Genomic DNA, 23,304 nt, shown 5'->3' with positions numbered 1-23,304 from the left:
AAAACCTTGAGGCATTCAAAGCTGTGAACCTTGCTCTACAACGTAGACGGTGAAGCACTGAGTGAGTTCATCCACATTTTGGAAGTACTCAGTGCCCAGTAATAAGCTTCAGGAATTTACAGGTGTGAGAGTAAAACGTTTTTACACTGCCTGCGTAGACAGCTTGATCAGGAGAGATGGAAAAACACTGCCAAAATGCCGTCTGTGTAGACATGCTGTAAGATTCCCCTGCTAGGTCGCATGTAAACAGTGTTGTTTTGATTTGAGCGCTAACGTCTGTAAGGTAACACGCCCCACAACGGCAATGCCTGCATACTGACGTACAATAGACATGTTAGCGTATTGACATAACATGGCTGGCAGGCACTTAGGTCATATGTATGCACCACATTTGCTTCTGACGTATTCAATGTATATACATATACATATATAATTTTTTTAACCCTGGTTAGTGTGCCTTTTAAAATGTACATTGCTCTTACTTTCCATTCTTGTATGTTAAAATGTATGTTTTACATCAAATTACAACTTTGTCTTGGTTGTGGAATGACAACAATAGTTTAGAGACCAAAGTTATGTAGGATTCATCCTCTGGTATACCTTGATTTGTGCCCTTTCATACACAATGTTAGGAGATCATCAAAGCGGGTGCAATGCATTCCTCGTGCGATTATAAATGCCTGTTCACAATTGCAATCAATTAATTTACCTGCATTAACCAAGGTACTGAAGAAATGATATTTTAAACCTGATGGTAGAATGACAGGAACAGCCAACAAACCAAAGTCATTGGGGTTCATCCTCTAAAACGGCTTCATTTTTACCAATCCATATTGGAGATATTGGAAATTGATCTATTAATGATGCTAAATGGAAGGTCAGCAGGTCATCAAAGTGAGTGTCATTCATCCTCCGGGGACCATGAATGTCTGAACTGTTCAGACAGTTCAGTGGTTGCTGATATATATCCAGTTAAATCAACCAGTATTACAACCATGCCATACACAATGCTGTTAATCTGGCCAGACCTCAACAAACGAACAAAATTCAGGCCTTTTTTGTATCAAGCTGGATTTGAAATGATTGGTATTATGAGATTTTTTTTCTACAAAGTGCATTAGGAAAATAATTGAACTCACCAGGCTGCAAGCTCTAAGGTCTGGTCAACAGATTCGGCAATTTCCTGTAACTACCAATATGGTTGCTGTTTCAAAAGGCCAGCAGAACCCAGCTGCAGCTTATGTCAAATCACTTTAGGTCAGCAGTGGTTTTGATTACTTTCTCCAGCATGAAACGTTGTTATGGTATTTTCATCAATCAGCTGCCTGCACAGGTCCAGAGTCTCCTGCCCTTTTCATACTGCAGTTATAATCTGAGCCCAGATATACTCTGTTTATGTTGCTCCGTACCAAGTCTCTGGACTTGGCCAGCGCAGCAATATGCAATCCTATCAGGGTTTACTTCAGGATATATGCAAATACTCAAGACATATCAAGCTGGAAGGAATTCAAAAGGCCCTCTGCGCTGTAGTTTTCCACACTCTTGGGGAAAGTCAGCTCCTTGAAAGAAGGAGAGCGTAAACAAAACCTCCTGAAACTGACCAGGTGACGCGGGATGAAAGGAAATGTCTGTTAATGATTTCACCTCTGAAACAAAGGGCAAAATACCTTACGACGAATGGGACATTATGTACTGGCGCTCAAGAGAGAGAGTGTGACGGGGCTCTTTTTCGGCGGGGCCCCGCACTGCCGCTGTCACTTTACCTGCCCAGGTCACATGTGGCAGAGTTCCCAATGGAAAAAAGATCAGAGGGAGAGGCAGATATCCATCGAAGGGCAGGGCTGGCGGTCACGTTGCAACAGAGTGGTCAAACAGCGGAAAGTCACAGCCTATCTCGATCGGGGGTTAATTCTGTGCCCTGATATGAGATTAAAAAGAGTAGAAAGTGGAGCCTGGGAAAGACAACGATATGCTGTGTTCTCTTTTTTTTTAAGTTAAAAAAGTAAGCACCGCTGCAGTCATTTTTCAACTTGAACAACTTCCCTTAAAGCAGGGGTGTTAAACTCATTTTAGTTTGGGGGCCACATACAGCCCAATTTGATCTAAAGTGGGCCGGTCTAGTAAGAAAATATCATAATAACCTATGAGTCCATTTGGTTAAGTGCAAAGAAGATCAAGTAAGGAGAATGTTTACATTTAATGAACTACCCTTCAAAAAAATGAAGTGCAATTTGAGCACACTGCGGTCTGCTGTTTAGTCCTGGGTCTCTGCGTTGTGTTCTGTCCACTTCTCTTACTAAAACAGTGGACAAATTAGGTATAGCAGTTATTTTCCATTAAAAAATTGCAGTCTTCTATGTAACTTTGCAAATTCACGCTGCAGGCCAGATTAGACCCTCTGGCGGGCTGTTTTTGGCCCGCGGGCCGTATGTTTGACACCTGTGCCTTAAACCATTGACGTGCATACTTTTTCTGCAGTTCCCAAATTATATGCATTAGATTATTGCGTGTTTTGGATTTCTTCTGAATGAGTCTGTCATTGCAAAAACCTTAGCTCCATATGTTTATTTTGTCTATCATATAAAAAAAAATAAATACAAGGCAGCACCAGTCGCCCGTCCTGACCTTATTGTGTTTTGTTTTCACGTATCAAAGGTTGGGATCAGACTCACTGTCTGCGTTCCACTGCGAGGGACTGGGTGGACTGTTTTGCTCTTGTGCGTCTGAAATGGAAAACTGGACAGAAAAGTGCGAGTTGGGGACTATTTACACACCAACACGGTGCTGATGGAGGACAAACACAGCTCGCGAAAAGTCAAGGTGTTCTCCCCCGTTCTGGAAAGTTCGCGATAACCTTAATCGCGATTTCCTAATCAGCTGAGAGAGAGAGAGAGACAGACAGAGGCCTCTGGAAAAAGTTGGCCCCGGCTAGTTTGATCCCACACCAGCACTGGCCCCATGTGTGTTTGTGTGTGTGTGTTTGTGCATGTGTTCGTGTTTGCGTGCGAACATGGATGCTTGCATGCCTTTGTGTGCGTGTCTGTGTGTGTTCTGGGGTCCTGGACAAACAAAGGCAGGGGTCCTGTTGACGAACCAATTAAAAAGCAGGAAGGACGGGGGAGGACACGCGGGCCCAGCATGCTTTGCCCGTCACTCAAATTAGAGGTGGCAAGTGGAGTAAAAACAATCAGGATGTTATGAAGCCCTTCCGTGTTTTATAGGCGCAGTTAACTAATGTTCTATGGAAATCGCATTCAAATGACTTGCTCTGCATCCATGCATGGAAATGACGGGCCGATTTTTATCAGTTATTTATTTATTCCCATTCACTGAAGCCTCACTTCTACGGAACTCATCTTTTAACTTGCAAAAACACTTCCTTTAAATGTGGTCACAGCATGCAGAGTGTTTTTTTTTTGTTTGTGTGTTTCATCAAAATAGATTTTCCCTTCATCTTTTTGACTTTAAAGCTTATCAGCGCCGTGTCAGACCCACCATTACACTCTAACAAGCTGTGTTTATTCCTAGAGGTACCTAATTTCAACTAAAATACATAATAATATGAATGTAATTTGGTTCATGTGTGACTTTATCATTGTAGAACATACTTTTTACTCATATTCCTGTTGATTCCTTCAGGTTTCAACAATTTAAAGACATTTATTTACCCATTCTGATTAATCCAGGACACTGCATGGTAAACTGACACCAACATGTTGCTCTTAACTCTTAATAATCTATCAGTATCATGCAGGAAGTGGAAGTGACAGTTAAAACAGATTGGGTTGTTTCAAACACAAACCGTTATGTGGGATTTCCCGAGATATCTTTCAAGGTTACTTCCTCAAGGGTTGACGCAAAAGCAGGTGTGCGTGAATTCTGCCTGTAACAAACACAACGGTGACTCGGTTCTAACGGCAACAACACAACGGTGTTATGAGCTCTGCAGGAACTTTCCCCGCAGGACTTTGAGCAACAGTTTACCTGCATTTCAGGTCACGGACAAGCCCCGGGGGCTAGCCAGACCGACGTATGGCGGTTTGCCACCAATGTATGATGAGGTTTTAGCATTTTATTTCTAATTTGGTATGGGGAAAAAGCTGTCACAGAGACGGCTTTTGCAAAAGAACACCAACGAAGGATGACCCGGAGAGAAAGGGGTGAAGGAAGAAGAAGAAGAAGAAGAAGAACAGGGGAGAGAAGGGAAATGTCTGCGTAAAATACAGGGTGCTGCAGGAGGAGAAGAAGAAGAAGAAGAAAGAGTGAAATAAAAAGTGAAGCAAGAGAGGAGGGGGTGGCGGGGCTTCCACTCACAGGTGTTTCTTTCCTTTGAAGGGGGGATTCCTCCCTCGCCTTTAAGGATGAAAATAATTAACACCTTTGCGGTTGCCATGCCAACGCGCAGTCGCTCACTCCGAGTCTACCGAGCCGCGGAGCATTCCGGGCCAATAATTACCCGCAGTTCAAGGGCCCCCCTCTGTAATTACCCACAATCCATCTGCACTTCCTTGCGAGAAAGGTATGAGAGGCGGCGAGGCTCAGGCATCTATTTGCATATTGCGCCTCTTAAGTCGGCGCATACCTTCGAAAGGTCACATGTGTTCAGCCGTGGGTGTGGCATGCAGTCGCTGAGCACCTTGACATGATGCTTCTTGTAAGGACGCATACTTTCCTCTTTCTCTTTGTGCCTGTGTCACCACTTGCTTTCCTCGCCTCCCATTCAAAATTAGATTGAATTTTTGTCTCTTTTTAGACATTTCACACGGGTTTCTTCTTGTGCGCCAAATTGCATATTTTAAAAGAGGAATCATGCATATTTAATGGCAGCGCGCATTTATTAATGCACTGCATGATGATAAAGGCATTACTTTCTTCCTGTAATTACTGTTTGCATTCAGCAAAAAGGCCAAGAAGGAAACACTAATTATTTCTCCACCTTCTGAAGACATGAGAAGATTTGCTAATTAGCTAGCTCGCACGTATTTGCAGGTTTAATTGGCTTTCAGCAAACATACATTTGGTAATTTTTCTTTGATCATCAAACAATGCTGCCGTATTGCTCCCACCGATCATGCGGCGTGACAAATATCTGGAGGTTTTCCAGCAGCGATCGTCATCGCCCGCGTCAGCCCATGTTTGTGAAATGAAACACGCCGATATTGACACGTGGGCCAAAAAGCGGGAAACGGCCGGACATGTTGCATGTAATTACTCAATAAGCGCCCCCGTGTTATCTTCGACAGGCACAGCTTCGGTCAGGGCGGGCGGAGGGATGGGGGGGGGGGGGTTGGAAAGATGTGATTGCGGCGGAAAAGGCTGACCAATTACAGCAGAGGACTGGAGTCTTGTATTTCAAACTGCTGAGCGTGCAAAGCCTATTGACGCGCAATTAGTTGGGCCGTAGTTAGGAGGCATTTCATCGCTGACGCTTCTCGATTAATTCTCATTACCTCCCAATTTATGTGTGTGTGTGTGTGTGTGCTTATGTGGAGGATAAGACAAAGTGGAGTGTGACTTTTCAATGCAGGAGGTCATTATGCTAATCGGTATCATTACGAAGGGCCAAAAAGAGCCTAATGGAGTACTTTTGTTCCTTTGGAGAGTTCTCATATGCTGTTTGCTCTTTAAAAGGGACATTCCACCAATATTACACATGATGATCATTTTACTTGTCGTACCCTGGGAAATATTGTATAACTCCTGTTCTTTTGGTTTCTGGGATTGGATTTCCTGTCGGTTCCTTTTTTTATTTTATTAACAGGAAGTGTGTTTTACAATGACAATACTATGTTCTGCTGGGAAACTTTTGGACCTGGCGTTCATGGGGATGTTACTCAGACATGTATCACCCAACTAGACCAGACCAGGCACCCCCACCCCATAGCAATGACACTCCTTGATGGCAGCAGCCATCCCCACACAAAAAACGTTTAGGGACAACTCAAGAAAACATGAAGAACAGCACAAGGTGTTGACCTGGCCTCCAAATTCACTAGATCCCAAACTGATCAACTATCTGTGGGATGATCCACAGAGGCCCCTCCCCTCAACTCATAGGACCCAAAGGCCCCCACTAACAACATTCTGTAGCCAAACACCACAGGACACCCTCAGAAGGCCCATGTCCATTCTCTGATGAATCTGTTTTGGAGGCACAAGGGAGACCTACACAATATTAGGAAGGTGGTCATAATGTTATACCTGATTGGTGTATGTAAGATGCTTTGAAGTTGCATTGCATTGTGAGGAGATTAACGCACCACTATTGAATGTAATAGTTGTGAATCCCTCAGTACTAAAATTCTGGATGCATTTTAAAGGACTTTTTTCTTCCTAGATTACATTTGCATTCATTGCACATTCGTTGCACGCTTGCCACCTAACAGAGAATTGTTCTTCTTGTGCACGGGAGCCTGAGCTGCTTCCTGCCGCCAGTCACAATCCCGCCTTACACCTTTTAATTATCCTCATCAGGTCAACCTAAACAGAGCCAATTTAAGTTTGAAGACCGGATAATACCGACCCCCGTCTCCATTCTCCACTCGCCGCTCGGTTCATTTCAGCATGAGCGTTCAGGTGTGAAGGATTTGAGCGTCGGGGGCCCGCTTTTTATTGTGCCGGTGTCATAGGTGTCGCGGCGAGGGGGTCTGCAGCTGCTTTGCTTGCCATTGTCACCGTGTCATAACATCAGGACCTATGGATTAGGGCCTCCGTGGGTTCGGTTTCTGCACAATGTGACAGAAGCTCCGCAGTGACATGTGGCTATTAGCCACGCTGGTGAATAAGTAATGATGTGGCCGCAACAAAGATGGAAGATGACACTTAAACACACTATGAACCATAGAGCTGCATATAGCTCGTGTTTTTGGTTGAGTAGCTTAATTATATGCGTGCGCGCGAGTATAAATTGCACATGCAAATGTATATTTGCACACATTTTCTCCCGACCGCTGTATGTTGTTGTAAAATGTGCGCTTGTGTGTGGCCACAGACTGCTGACCGGGCGTCATGTGCCAGAGCTCGAACCCTCAAAGACACACAGTCAGCACAATGCCTGTCACGGCTGCCAGCCAATCGGATCACTCGAAGCATGAACCAATTGTGGAGGCAGGATCTTCTGTGGCGCTGACGTAACTGGTGGCTCGGATCTGAGGCTCGGATCAGAACTGTGGCATACGACACCTTCAAATAGCTTGTCTTTGCTTTAAATATCACTTTACGTTCCCCAAAATTCAAACAAACTTGTCAATTTGTCATCTTTTGGCTGATTGTTAGGTTCACTATCAAAAGCAGAACTGCAAAAAGGATTTAGAAATACTAAGGTCACACCTCCTTTAAGGATTATTATTAATCAAATGTTCACGCCTCAATTTATTCTTATTATGTAATTGTATTTCTTTCTGAGAAATTGCAAAATTCTGGGCCAGTAAAACAAGCGTTTTAAACATTGTATATTCTAAAGCCTTCTCCTCCGTTTGCCATAGCAGTTTTGAATTCTTGGTGAGTGTAAAGTAAACCGTTGGCTTAAAAATTGTCAACCGTGTCACTAAAAGCCGACCAAATCCCACATTAAACACTGAGGTCAAGTCCATAGCATGTGTGAAAAGGCTAACGGATCTGCTTTCAGTAAATCCCGATAAGACAGCTGTAGATTTTTCCGCAGGAACAACGCGGCCAGCAAGACGATCGTTACAGCGTGTCTTCCGCAGCCTGCAATATAATTTTGTATCTCAGGGTTTGGTGCACTGATTGGAACGCCTTATTGCAAAGAACAAACTGTCCATTTTCTTTGGCAGATCACAACACTGCCTTTGAGCATTTTTATCAGTGTCGTATGGGGAACAGTGCTTCTCTTTGGTCCATATCAAAATATTCTAAACTGAATGTACTTTATCCTGCCTTGATGTTGAACTGCAGCTCTTGCACATTTCGCACGCCATTAAAAAAAAATAAAATGCTCATCTGTTTCTTCTTATCAAATATATCAAATTTAAAACAGGGAGTCAGTAAAACGATACATGGATTCCAGAGTGCATGAGTCGATCTTGTATTTTTGAAAACGCTGGGTACAATCTGAGCTCTGTGGACCATCTCTGGCCCCGCTGCCAGCCCCTCCCAGGGTCATGGGCCTCAGGGATTTAAGGCTTTGGTCTCAGTATCCTCTTAAGACAGGGACGGGGCAGTTAAATGGATCAAGGCACTGAAGGGAAGTGGAGTGCTTAGCTAAAAACTTTCATATATTCAGTGTGAGGATGGTATATGCAGGCGCTCTGCTGCTGAGGATTAACCAGCAACGCAGCTGCTTAGGGAAGGGATTTCCAAAAACGGTTCGAGCAATACACTTTGGATGTGATTATTGACCGGTAAATAACAATCGCTTAACAAGGATAACAGGAGAAAACTCCATTTGGAATGTAAACCATTTGTGTCAACTGATAAGTAAGACGCGTAATCTCGCTTTGATACTTGAAATTGTATCCATGTGGTCGCCCGACGAGACCCCCATTAGAGGGAAAGCAGTGAAAACAAAGCACCTGTTTTGAATTTTGCCTTCAAAAGTGTGCTAATCTCTCCTACTGCAAAATGTTTTACTGCCCTAGCTCCGGCTCGGGCACCGTGCCAGCCTTTTTTTACGTGGCGTATTCAAAGGCCAAACCCGAATGCAAAACCTGAACTAACGCAATAAAAGCTTGTTCCTGGCCAAAATGATCAAATGGGATTTGTTTTTATGAAATCTACAGGAGCCCCGCGGCCTGTTCTGTCCCCTCCTGCAGTATTTATGCAAACACTTCCACGCTGACCATGTGCAGACACAGACGATGGTGCGCTCAGATGCAATTGAGAGAGGCTAATATGGAGGATTTTCTAATGAAACCAAATGAAGTTTGGCAGTTGGAAAGAGTTCTTGTGCCGTTTCATTTGTGCATACCAGGAGCTGAAGTCCAACAGCTTATTCATTACATTCAGTGAGCTGGCATGCCGTCTGTCTAGGTCACATCAGGAAGAATTAACACTAACTTACCACCAAGTCCTGTACAGTTTCATCAAAACAAAGGGAGACAGCAATGAGAATTTTAAATACAATGCAATCGACCCTATTTCTCTTTGCTCTTCTGTCCTCAATTGACTTCCTGGTTGTTTGTGCAAATTCACATATATACGCCTACGCCTGCACTTATGACCCAGTGCTATCACTGTGTATGAACGTGTGCCAACAGTCGAGTACAGAAGAAAGCAGTGCATCCTGTATGAATTATCAGGAAAAATAGACACAAATGAATATATATATGTGTAAAGAGTGTGAAAGAGAAGGTGTGAGTGAATGTGTAGAAGGAGCTAACGAACAGTTATGCAACGCAGCTGCCAGATTAGACCAGGGACCTGACAGTGTTACATAACGCTGAGTCCAGACACTAATCCATATAGTGACCTGGCTGCCACGGTGCACCCATGACTAGTAGGACTTTTAACTGTCCAGGACATAGAGTGCTGTCTCTCAGCAGAGGCTTTTGACACATCTAATCTTAATGCGTTTGTTCCTGGCTTCACTGTTTTGACTAATTCGCCCACCAAAGGCCTGGTCGCATCGGCAGGACAGAGAAATTTGTATTTGTTCCTTCCACTCTTATCTCAGGAAAGTTCTGCAAACTGTTCCTGCTTAGCTGAGTTGGGTTTATTATGTCAGAGGAGGGTTAAAACAGGACACGGGGAAGCACAGCTAGCAAGATATGAAAGCGTTGCCTAAAAATGTGGCGATTTTGCCATGCTTGTGTGACTTAGCTACTTTAACAGTCAGTCATTTAGATTCTATGACTTCAATAACTGTTTCATTTCTGTTTTGAAAAGAATGAACCACAGTGAACTTAGTCTGTGATTAAATAAAAGAGGACGTAGCAACACGGCTAATGCGCTTTCTCTGTTTTTTAGATTGCCTCATAATTTTGCGATTTTTGACCTACTTGTGTGACTATGAAGTCTGGACGGGACTTGGAGACAAAAAGAATTTGCAAAAGAAAGTTTTTCAATTCGCTAAATTTACTCCCACTTCAGTTTTAGCTAGTTTTTTTTTTTTTAGCTAGTCGGCCATTTTGTTTTACATTTTTATGGCTCATGCACTGATTGGTTCCCTTTTATTGTGTGGTCACATAACCTAATGTTACGTAGTGCCAAGTAAATTGACTGACATGAAAAAATTAAATACTATTTACCATAGTTTCATTTTTACGTCCTCTCCAGGACTCCATATCTGACTGGGTCTAAAGCATTCATTCACTTTTTGGGACGTAATCGCAGTTTTGTACAAAAGGCAGTTCACCCTTACATGAGGACACTGCCACAGCAAACATGCCTGCTAGAGAACATAATACACATGTTGAGGAACCCAATCTCTGCACGAGGCACTGCAAAAGCAGTTCCCTCAGATTTCCCTGGCAGAGAGCACCAGCTCAAACAAGCTTGATCGATTTCAACGGGGCGGCTCACCAAAATGATGTGGCCGCCACCAGGCTAGCTTGACGGGGCTAAATATAACCTTGAGCGACCCCATAGGCTCTGATGTGGCCTCTGGTGCGTCTGAATGTACGTGTCCCCAATGAAACCCATGGAATTACAGATGCAAATGCAGCTGGATCCCTTATCTAAACTATTTTTTCACTCGCTGACACAGTTCGCTAAGGCAGTAATTAGAGCAAAGGAAAATGGGAGGCATCCCAGGCACGCAGAGAAAAGGGAGCGACGGCAAACGTAAAGAGACGCAAGAGCAAAAGGAGGAGGGTGGACAGCGTCGGCTCATCAGTAAACCGCAAGCCAGTTTTTTTTCTCTCTCTCCTCGTTCTTTCTCTCTGCCCCCTTCGTTTTTCTCTACAGCCACACATCAAATGATCGGTGAACATAAATAAACGCCCTGATGATGATTTCCCATGAGAGCTGTGAACAACTGCATAGCACGCGTTCATATCGAGCTACGGCGAAACAGCTGTGTGTGCTCCTGCTGTCAGCACGCCTGGTTGGCCAACTGCCTGACTGCCTCACTTGCTCCTCGACTGGTTCACATCGCCATGGGAGAAAAGAAAAAAATATATATATATATATTTTGCAGCCACGAATACTTCATCATTTAAATGGTCCTTGTTCAGGGCAAAGCCTGGAACTGTTTATACATAATGCTTCGGATAACAGGATTGAGAGATCCATACTGGTGTTGAATGCATTTTTCGTTTTCCTTTTTTTTGCATTGCAGGGGGCTTTCAAGGTGAAAAGAATGGAGAAAAGCTCCTTATGTTCAAAACTTTCATAGTTTCTCGGTTATGAGCTACATTTCAGCATATCAGCCAGTTCTATTGTGTTTAAATCAGTCACGGTAACGGTATGCTTTGTCTTTATTTTTTTGTATAAAAGGACAAAGCGAAAGAGGAAGGAGGATGAATATTATTTTTATCCATCCATGAAATCTTTTTTATATCCAGGGTCGTGTGATTGCTGGAGTCCGTCCCGGCATACGCTGGGTGAAAGGCAGTAAACACCTCAGACAGTGCACCGATCTATTACAAGTCTCGCGCTTCATATTCCTGCTGCCGTTACACCTTCATCCATTCCCCCCTTTATTTGAATACTGGCGTGGAGGACATACCATGCTGAAGGCAACATTACTTTGGTCCACCTGCTGCGCCCGCTTAAGATCAAAAATGGCAAGCACATACTGTCATGGCAGGGAAGGCCCTCCTCAGCTGAGTGTGACTTCATGTGGAATCGGGCTCTATATATAAACACAAATGAGGACAAACCAGTTTGGAAAGAACCATAGACGTAAAAACTCGGTCAATCTCGCAACGGCAGGAAATTTAGTAGTTCTAGTTCACCTGTGCTGATATGTGTGGAATGTGAGGGGTCAAACTGTTGACTGGTTGAGAGATGGTTTGCGTTTGTGAACATGGTTCCAAGGATTTTGAGTGAAAACAGGTTGGTGCAGAACCGAACAATCTAGTGGGATCCGATTAACCATGACTACCACTACTCAACCCCTGGAAACAAACATGCCAAACGGGAAGACGTTCGTTGTCTGGTCATCAAAAGAAACTCAACTTTTAATGTCAGTTTGAACACCTGCCGAACTCCAGCATGAGCTCAAAGGCGGACACCGAGGTTTTGTTGCGTATGGGAGTGGAGTTGCTGCTGGGCGATTTGTTCTGCGGTTCCCAAACGGATATGGAGCGCAACCCAAACCCTCTTCTCCATTGGTCAAGCAGCAAGACTCACATGGAAACGTGCAAGAGATTGCGAAAGAAGTGAAAGATTTACTTCAAGGACCTGCAACAACTGCATGTGTCTGGGCCACAAAATTACATCCATGACCGAAATACAAGCACGGCGTAGGAGTGGTGGAAGGTGTCTCTGCAGGGAATAGATTGCCGCTACCACTGGAGCAAGGTTGAATGCATTTTCTTTGAAGCAAGATCCAATATAACATTAAATTTCTTCATGCAAATGTTTGATAAGATAAAAGCAAATCAACCCTTCGGCGCCTACAACATGCCCCTACATAATCTGCATCAACATAGTGGTATATCCTTAAAATGCAAATGGCTGAATAATTTACTCTTGACACAGTTTCTTTAGAAGAACACAAAGCGCGGTTACTTTTATAAACAACCTGTGCATACAGAGCTTTACTGCAGCAGAGCAAACATACACATTTGGGTTTATAGCGTGCGGTCACGGCGACAACTTTATTTCGCATGAAGCAGCGTTCGATATCATACGCTGAGCACAGAGCATCACTGCGAGTTAGCCCACAGGCTGTTGCTCTATTCTTCTATGCAGCCTGTGTGTGTGTGTGTGTGTGTGTGTGTGTGTGTGTGTGTAAATTTACATAACTTTGCAGTCGGCAGGCCTACAGCGAGATAATGTTCCCTGGAAGTCTCTGATGCCTCTGTTTGGTTTGTGGTTACTCACACGCAGACAGACACACACACACACACACACACACACAAAGGGTATCAGGGGTAGTGCAAGATAAAAATAAAAAAAAGAAAAGTGGAAAGTTCACCGAGACCCAAGGTCACGTTAGATGTGTAACAGCAAAACTGGAAAGTTTGCCTTCTGAAATGGGCCAGCCGGCTCCACAGACCTTGACCATCTGATTGTGTTTTTGTTTTTTTTCCCCCCTGCGCCTGCCACTCTTGTTATCGTGATACTACACTGTTTTGCTTTCATACTCTTGCCGGTGCATGACTTGGCATTCTCGAGTATCATTGTTATGTGTTGTCCTTCAGACACACCGGCTGTGTGTAATGTAGCCCGTTTAAATGTCATTTTTGGACACTCACTTGCATTTAAATTTTGGGGAAAATGCCCGTGCAGCATCGTGCAGCATGATCTTAGCTGTGCATGCTAATATTCTGGGTTTATTTTAGCTTCATCATATTGTTTAGATGCATCATCGACTTTTTATGTTTTTATGTTTTTACAGCTATTGACCTTAGTGTCCTGTTGATGCTGTTTCTCTATTGTCGCATTTTTATTTGTATTTTTTATATGCATTTTATCTATATATACAGTGTACAATACATTTTATGTATTTTGACATGCTAATTTTGGCTTGTTTTGTGTCTTCTATTGACAGTCACCATTCAAATCCTTAATAACACTTCACAGAATGATTATTTAAATAAATAAATTCCACTTTTGTTATGTGCATGTCCCGGGATTTTAAAATAACTATTGGTTTCAGTAGTCATCTGGGTCATTTTTATGTTTTGGGAATCCTACAGGGCTGCAAACAAAAGATCAACAAACAACAAGAGTGAGATCAGGTAGTGCACCCATATACAACGACGCGATAGAGCTAATCAGTAGTTCGTGAATAACACTGTTTACACTGAACTTTCCCCTCCTGCCATATTGTGTGTGTGTCTCTGACTGCAGCGCTGCAGAGGCAAAGGGAGGGGAGAGGATGGATCAGAATTGCCGCCACGTGCGCTCAAATGCCTGCTTTATTGTAATAACTTTTCCGTGATTGGTCCAGAAACCAAACACAGTATTTATAGATGACATCCAATTGGTCGTCGCCTTCGAGTCGATAGTGAACACAGCGCACAGCTTCCAGACAAGGGATTCTTGGGCGTCTCGTACTATGAGAAAGTAGAGCGCCGTTGAAAATCAATATTCTGGATAAATTTTCGATTAGAAGTTCGCTGCAATTGCAAAACGCGTCGAGTCGTTACGTTTAAACGCGCGTCTAGTGGAAAGTTTGAATTTTTCCGTTGAATTAAGCGAAAGCGTCGAGTTGTGTGTGTGGCGGAGGGATACCTAACGTCCTACTGCGCGTCAAAATATTGGCTTGGGAAGACCGCGCCAAAGCTCAGACAGCGGACACACTCTTCAGGATAACAACACAGCGCCGAGGCCCTTTAAACGCACTCTACTGTCGACGCGGCTACAACGCACAGCGGAGTGTTCGGCGTTTGTTTTGTTTTTGTTTTGTTTTTTATTATTTAAGAGGACTGTTTTCGTCTGAGGTACTTGCGCCGAGACACAGAAGTCAGATTTGATGCCGGTTTTCGGGAAGCGGTGTACGACTTAACGGTCGTGACACGACTTTGACGGGCGCGGTGCGGCGGAGTTGGCGCACTGCTGGACTGGATATATATTACCCCTCTTGCAGCCAAGACGGTCCGCACCACAATTTAAACCAGCGCCTGAATTTACTTCTCCTTCTCTTTTTTTTTTTGCCACATTCGTCTGACTCTCAACGACTGAATAGGGATTCTTCTACACCCGGCTTTTCAGCTCGAATATGTTGCTGTCAAAGTTTGGTTCATTTTCGCACATTTGCAATCCCTCAAGTATGGACCATCTACCAGTGAAAATACAGCTCCAGCCAGGTAGGTTCCCGCTATTTTGTTTTTGTTTTCTACCTCTGTAAGGCAACGTAAAATAACAACAAATGCATTTTAAACGCATTGTTTTGCTCGTAGCAATTAATTTAAGCGAGAGTGAGCTACTACGTCTGCAGCTGACCGGCTCGTAAAGCTGACGAGCTAGTAGACGGTGGCTTACAGCTTGACCTCGCTCTAAAGCGGCGGGGTTTGTTGTGGAAACACCGCACTCACCTTAACGTTTTTTTTTTTCCTACTCTTAATTTCAGTCAAAGCGGAAAAGGAGCCCTTCGAAAAGGTTTACCAAGTGGGCTCGGTGCTGGGAAGCGGAGGATTTGGAACGGTGTACGCCGGCAGCCGGATCTCCGATGGCGCACCGGTAAGGACCGGGGGAGGTCTATGTTTTGATCCTACATGTGCCGCCATCGAGGCGGTGTGTTTCTCTTATCGCTGCCGGGACATGTTTGCTCACATTTATCTCTTTATTGTGTTGTTTTAGGTCGCTGTGAAGCATGTTGCAAAGGAGAGGGTGACGGAGTGGGGCACAATTGTAAGTACTCATGCCGGATCCGTGTGTGTGTGTGGTTTGTTTTGGTTTATCCCCCTTCCCCGCTCTGTTGCCGGGTGGGGGTGCTGTGGTGTTAAAGGGGTAGCTGTATTTGTGTTAGCCCCATTATTAAACAAAACACTTTAATTTCTTGCAGAACGGAGCTATGGTGCCTTTGGAGATCCTGCTGCTGAAGAAGGTCAGCTCGTCTTTTCGCGGAGTTATCAAACTGCTGGACTATTACGAGCGCGCCGACGGCTGGCTGATCGTCATGGAGAGGCCGGAGCTCGTCAAGGACCTGTTCGACTTCATCACCGAGAAGGGCGCCCTGGACGAGGACACGGCCCGGGGCTTTTTCCGCCAGGTTTTGGAGGCGGTCAGACACTGCTACAGCTGCGGCGTAGTACACAGGGACATCAAAGATGAAAACCTGCTTGTGGATCTACGCACCGGGGAGCTCAAGCTTATTGACTTTGGCTCAGGGGCGATTCTCAAGGACACAGTCTACACGGATTTCGATGGTAAGCAGGCGCCCCCGCTCTCTTTTTCTCGCATTAATCGCTTTCATACCGTGCCGCAGTGGTGGATTTGTGATAGTTTTTATGGAGATGCATCCGTGTGGGCTGCGCTGTGTTTGCCCTTGATGCTCCGCTGTGCTATATTCAGACATGGAGGCGTTCACGAGCCTGTGACGCAGTGGTCTGTTTTTGGTCGAGGGTTTTCCTCGCGCACAGTCTCGCGCCAGTGTCGCCATTATTATTATTATTATTATTATTATTATCATCTTTATTATTGGTATTATTTTTATCATCGTTAAGAATGTAAACACTGCGGTTTAATGAAAACCTCGCGGTGCATCCTCAGACATGACTCATGTTTTGGTGTGATTCATCGCCAGTCTTGTGAGATGAGCTTACTTTTAACGTTTCCGGTTGTTATTTTGTTAGTTCGGCTTGAGTCACAGGCGCAGTTTGGGGATATTAGGTCAGTGCCACGTAACATCTGTTTGTTGTGAAACCCGACTCTGAGCTTCACGTGATGGGCTCACATTGCTTTTTTTTTTTTTTTTTTTTTTGTTTGGTATCCAAGTTCCTCCTTCCAAGAGGGAGGAGGGAGGGAAAGAAAGAAAGGAAGGAGGGAGAGGGAGGGGGAGACGCAGGCAGGTCACCCAGTTTGTGTTTGTGTGGCTAGGGGGAGATGGAAAGCATTTCTCCTATGACTCAGCTATTTCAGACACATTAGTTATTCTCAGTTTGTGTATTCAGGATCTCTTAGCTGTTGCCATATTTTTTTACTGTACTATATTTCACTCATCACTCACAATTTGTCTCTTACTGTTTTCCTACAGGTACAAGAGTCTACAGCCCACCAGAGTGGATCCGCTTCCATAGATACCATGGTCGCTCGGCGACGGTTTGGTCGCTAGGCGTGCTGCTGTATGACATGGTGTGTGGAGACATCCCCTTCGAGCAGGACGAGGAGATCCTCAGAGGGAGACTGTACTTCAGGAGGAGGATCTCAGCTGGTAAGTCAACCACAACAACATACACAAGGCATGAGTTGACTCTGTTGCCCTCTAGCCACTGTTTGTGGTAACAGCCCAAAATCCACTTCCCATTTTGACTACATTATAAATCAGTTTACATTAGAGTGAGCCCTCACAATCATAATGGATTGCCTGCTGAAATGGCTGCTTGACAGATTTATCAACCGTAACTAAAATTGAGATTTAGTCTATTTTGGTTTCCCCCAGTCCACTTTGTGTAACAGCCCTGCTTACCCAGGAGAGCTAATGCAATAAAAAGGATGCTTTCATGCTATTGGCTGCCTGTGCTGCCTACACACTAGTGATTGTAGATCCATAAAAAACTCATAAAAGTCATATACAGTACACACACCCCACGTGGTATTTTGTTTCTCTTTGAGTTCACAGCCTCTTATCTTCCATTTTGTTTCTCTCTCCTCTTCCAGAGTGCCAGCAGCTGATCAAGTGGTGCCTGGCCCTTCGGCCCTCAGACCGGCCCACCCTGGAGCAGATATGCGATCACCCCTGGATGAGAACGACGGCAGAATCACCCAAGTCACCAGAGGAGCCCGTGGCTGGTGACATCCGCCTCAGGACCATCGACACAGACTCTTCGTCAAGCACAAGCTCAAGCAAGGAGAGCCTCTGAGCGTGACTCTGATGGACTGAAAAGACTTTCTGAAGAAAGAAGTGGTGGGGATAGAGGGAGTGATATGGACTTAAGGCCAGCAGCCTCGTAGCCCAACTGTTCTGTCAGCAACCGGGGGCTTGACTCAGCTGGCCCGGCAAGAAAAATGTACTTTAATTTTCCTCTTTTGTAGGGAATTTCTAATTTATTACTATGTGTTCTTCTTTTATCTTATTTCCCCCATCCCCTCTTTTCTTTCTATTCAGTTGATTATACTTGTTTCCTAATGGGGAACATTTTGCTGTTTGGGCGGTCTTACCAGCACTATTTATTTCTCCCCCCTCCCTTTTTTTTTTAAAAGTTTATCTTACTTGTTTTGTTACTAGGCTGGTATACATATACAGCTGGCAAGGCCTTCCTATTCAGACATGGCTGCTCTCATAGAGCTTGGAGAAAACCTTTTTATTTAAATGTTTTAATTTTGATTTTGGAGTGCCTTTTTTTGGAAAGCTGCTTTTCTGGGGGGCTTTCATCAAACAGCTCTGTTTTTTGGATTTGCCCTTTTGGCGTGGCGGTTAAGTTGTCTGTGCTGTGATGGGAGGGGCGTTGAGAGTCTTCTTTCCACCCCTTCTCTCCCATCACTGTAAGCCAACCAGCCCCCACCCAAGAGGTTAAGTTAGATAGGAGAGAAGGAGGTGGGGGCTCTTCTGACAATGGAATACTTGAAACACACTCGACTCAACTCTGTGTCGCTCTCTTTAACGCTGCTCACTCACTCTATAGCCTGAACAGGTGTTTGGAAACTGGATCCTGTCTTTTCTGAATGTCTACAAAACGTCACCACACACACACACCTCCCACCCCCCACCACCTTTATCTCTTCCACCCATGCCTGTTGCGGGGTGTTTAGCCCTCTTGTCTCTTCTTTTTGCCTCCCGCCAACTCACTGCTTGACACTACATGGCCCCCACCCCCTGGCCTCCCTCAGGGTTTGGGGTGTGAAATGCACAATCAATGCAATATTCATGGACTCAAATATGTATTTTTAATTTTTTTTTTTCAACAAATATTGTACAGCGTGTATTTTTTTTTTCTCTTTTTTTTGTGTGTACTTTTTTTTTTTTCCTCCCCACTTGCATTTAATTTATTCGTAAACATGTAGACATTCCACACTCTGTGGTTATTTATTTATTTATTGTCTATGCTTAAAATCTCCCCAAAAAATTTGCATATCCTACTCGGCCTTTGGTTTGCATTCCTTATAACTTATTTTTACATTTCGACTTTTTTTTTTTTTTTTTTTTTTTTGAGATGTTGAGGATGCACTGACGTAGTTGTCGATGTAAAGCAGAATAAAACGTTTACTTAAATTTGAAAAAGAGCATTTGAATGTTATTTAACTACTTTAAAAATTATATATAAATATATATATATATAAAGAAAAACAGTCTGTTGAAATGGTTAAGTAACAGATCCGGTTTCTGTACTGTTGAGATTAATTTGAGTTCTTATGGAAAGCTAAACAATAGATGGAACAGCTTTCATGGTTGTCACATAGCCCCCCTCATTATTGGAGACCTTTCAGTTTAGCTGTGTGACTTGTGGCTGTGAAGGATGGATATTGATATTTTTTGATACAAAAGTTTCAATTAAACACCCGTTTTTATGTACAGAAGTAAGTCTGGTGTCTCGATCATTTTGAACATTTTTGTTGTTCCAAAAATAACACGATTACACAACGGATAAAAAAAATGACACATCACAGTCGAAAACTTGTACACGCACCTTTATGCAACCCTGAGCCCATATTGCTCATCTGTGCTTGGCAGCGGTCCCTTGGTAGGAGGGGTGAGGCTAATACACATGTCCAGTCTGCCTGTAGTAATAACAACAGCGCCACACGTGATGGGACTGTCGGTGTGGCTGAAGACAAACATCACAGGAGCCATTAACTGGATGACAACCTGCGGCTACCAGGGGGCTAATAAGAGACAGATGTGCCTCCAGAGCCTGGGGGATGAGAGGGAGTGATGCTGGCATGACAGGGGAAAAAGAGTAGGGATGTTATGCATCATCACACACACTTACACACATGCAGCCTGTAAAATATAACTAATTGCTTTTCCATTTTATGCCTCCTGCTTGCCTATCTCTTGCACAAAAACACAAGTCTTTTCCATTATTGGTCTACGGGATGGATATGAGGCTGATGGCATTAGTATTTCCACTGTGTTTGTGTGTGAAGGTTTTCCAGGAAGCAGGAGTGATTGTGATGGGATTAGTGTGTTTTTTTTTTTTCATTATTATTTTTTCTGGGGAGGTGCTGCCCCCTCTGGTGAGTCACTGCCTTTAGCTTTCACCTGTAATCAAACGCAGGAACACTACATTTCTACCTGTGAAGCTCGCATCCTGATCTGTACCCTTCGATATTGATTCTTCAAAATTTGTGTCTATGTGGTTGACAAAAACAACCCCCAGCCGCTCATGGGCGAGCCCGTTTTTCAGACCTCACACCTAAAGTCATTAATCCCCGCTTCAAAAAAAGTAATCTCAAGAGCTGGCCCCGACGCCTACACCAGTTTTACTTGACTGGCTGCTTCCAATTTGACCGGAGCGCTGACACATGGGTACTTTAAGACTTCATAAGACAGCTGGCCCCTAAATCTTCTCAGGGATCTAATTCACGATGAAGGGAACTGATTTATATGCTTGGGAAAAAGAAGAAGACTTCCCTCTTTTTTAATTACCTCACACCTTGATATATGGAGGAGACAAGTTAAAGCATTTTAAAGCAGCCGTTCATTGGTTTCTCTTATTGTATTTAATATATGCACCAGTGTACTTGTTGAGTTGGATTTGTTAATGGGGTTTGTATTTGAGAAATAAATGCATGTCAAAGTTCACAGAATGTGATCTCACATGAAAACAAATTTAAAATACATTAAATGAACAAAATCTTTCATCAATTTCCAGTTTTTGTGCTGAAGCTCCATATTAACTACAAAAAAATGAGAGCGGAACCTAACAATCAGTAAAAAAAGCAAATAAAGTTGAACAATTTCTTTAAAGTAGCTTGAATCGAGATAAAATCCACTACGGAGACACCTCTTTAAATCAATCTTACACCGCATTGTGTTAAAACTCAGCGCTATAAATGATCCCCAGTGTCAGACTCAATACGTTGACATCTGTGTTTCTATATACAACCCACGGTAATCCTCCATTGTCTTTGTGTCTCGGGGCTTTTTGACATGCAAATGACCTGCAACTTGTCTTCATCAGAATTCCTTCTGCACAGAATGGAGACGTTAGCGAGGCCTCATCCCTTCATCCACTCTCACCATGAAATCCTCATTAAATGTAGCGAGGCATATGCCACACTGTTGTCCTCTTCAGCTGAAGCCCCATCCCACAGGCTGGTTAACATCATCATTCACTGCCACTTAGTCGTGGCGGCGAGAGAATTGTTCCACAGTTTGTGTCGTGGCGGCGAGAGAATTGTTCCACAGTTTGTGTCCAAGATATATATATTATATATATTTTTTTTTTCCTATGTGAAGCTGTGGTTTTGTGTGTTAAAAGAAGTGGTATCCATCATTTTAACTTGACGTTAAGTTCTTTCGTCGGTGGATCACACCGTAAAGATTTTGGTGTGATTTCATTCCTCTTTGCTCATTTTTGCTAATCATAGTAGTCTTTTCCGATTAGCATCTAGGGCACATTTTATCAGAAAAACCCATAAATAGCTCCAAAAACTTAGAGCGTATTTAAAGTAATTTACAAACTGCTATATAGTGTAAAAACACTGATATGTAAACTTTTACGTTTGTGCGCTAAGAATAAAGCTAGAGCTAGCAGGCAGTTAGCTCTGCTAGCATAAAAACTGAAAGTAGGTGAGGAGTTCACTGCTGCATTCAAACTGAGCTTGTGACCTTTCGAGTAGATCAAAAGTGTTAACATTGGCTGTAAGTTGAACATGGCTGATATGTTGTTAGCAACATGGCTAACATTCACAAATTTTCCCATCAACTTTTAGAAAAATAGCAAACACAGTATACTGCCCTATGTAAAGGCACCTTATCACAGCAGGCTACACCAAGGAGTTAAGCTAGACTTTCCCCCTGTATCTAGTGTTTAGACTAAACTAAGCTAATTGCCTGATAGTGCTAGGTTCTTTTTCTCTTATATATCACACACAAAATTGTTTTGAAACTTACCACTTAACGGTCAGTGAAAAAGCCCATAAGTGCATGTTCCCATAATGCTGAACTATTCCTTTAAATAACACTCTGTCATTGTGTAATTATGCAACATTTTTCCATCTGTGAAACTAGCATCAGTGGCGCTAGACAGTTATGGCAAGGTTGTGGGTTGGAGGGGAAACAAGAAGGCTTTGTGTGTAAAGTTTGAAAAGTTCGAAAAGAAATTCAGAAATTCCACATTGTAATTTATAATCTTTTTCATTTTTTCTTTCTTTCTTTCTTTTTTCTTTTTTTCTTTCTTTATTGCTGTCATTCTAAACCTTTTATAAATTTTTAAATCGATTTGAAGCCTTGAAATGTGGCTGCAACGATTTTGCAGCAACTTGAAGCTCAGCTGAGGTACCTATGAATTAAAAAAAATGTTCATGAATGTGTTGTTAATCTATACATTTCAATGCACCTGAACTTATCAGTTGAAGCAGATGCCATCCATAGTCTTATTCTGTGCTACTCTCTGTACAAAAGTGCTGGCACGTTAAGGCTCTTGGTGGTGGCCATCGTAGGTGACAACTCGACAGACACAGAGGAAGATGCCAGATGGACTCTGGGCCCGAGGGCCCCGATGGGCACAGATGGGTGGGTGGGTGGCACCCACACAGGCAGCACGGGCGACAGCGCCAGCACCGAGGGAAGGAAAATAAGAGATCACACCACCGGCAGTGATACTACACTTCACACTAGTTCTCTCTGTGTTTGTGTGTCCATGCACTTGACCCCTTGCATAAGGACATGTGGTCATTTGTATGCATGACTTTGCATAAGTGCATGCTGCTGAATGCGTGCAGTTTCTGTGCCTCTGTATATGTATGTGGTTTTAGTTCTGGATGTCTCCATGCTCAAGTTTGTTGTGCGCTCACACACGTCTCCTACGTGAATATACTGAAGGTAACAAATATATCTTGTGATTCATCATCTTTGTGAAACACTGCAGAACTATATTTCAGCCTGTCTGCTGCTCTGCATCATCGTATCGACAAACCAAACATGAAATCAGAAATATCTAGTATTTACCTGTACTCATCTGGTCAGTCTGCTCAAGCTTAAAAGAAAATTCTGTTGTATTTCCGATCCGGGTCATGCTAACATACACATTGTATTGACCCTTCACTGTAGAGATTCGGGAAGCGAGGAGCAGGGTAGCAGTTAAAGGGTTAGCTGACTGAGGCACGAATGACATAACCCAGACAATTCCTGATGACCGGTTTTGAAGCTCAGTGCAGTGGCACCTGCGTTCTCCATCTTGCTAGTGTCAGACTCCACCTTAATCTTGGCTAATTGGACAGGATTTAAAAAAGAAAAAATTTGAAAGCTGATGCAGGCAGAATGAAATACCCACTTGACTCGAATATACCAAGCTAGCTAAGGCTAGCAGCAAAGATAAATGCTATTTAGCAGCTTGCTAACACTGAGATGTTGTTGCTACCGGTCTGTAAGTAGCTAGATGTCCCAGCTAACATTATTCAAGG

The 23,304-nt window shown here is 43.5% G+C and overlaps 1 protein-coding gene across 1 annotated transcript; it reads left to right on the top strand.

Annotated features, from left to right (window-relative positions):
- Positions 1-14,379: 14,379 nt before the first annotated feature.
- LOC311508783 (serine/threonine-protein kinase pim-3-like) lies at positions 14,380-19,239 on the top strand. Its single transcript, XM_084573743.1, has 6 exons — positions 14,380-14,882; positions 15,146-15,255; positions 15,376-15,426; positions 15,581-15,944; positions 16,772-16,948; positions 17,395-19,239. The coding sequence occupies exons 1-6, from the start codon at positions 14,795-14,797 to the stop codon at positions 17,595-17,597; spliced, it is 993 nt and encodes a 330-aa protein (XP_084429869.1). The 5' UTR covers positions 14,380-14,794; the 3' UTR covers positions 17,598-19,239.
- Positions 19,240-23,304: the final 4,065 nt, after the last annotated feature.

Source organism: Chelon labrosus, assembly GCF_963514085.1.
Source record: "Chelon labrosus genome assembly, chromosome: 23".
NCBI classification, from domain to species: Eukaryota; Metazoa; Chordata; class Actinopteri; order Mugiliformes; family Mugilidae; genus Chelon; species Chelon labrosus.
This window is presented reverse-complemented; position numbering and strand designations above follow the sequence as displayed.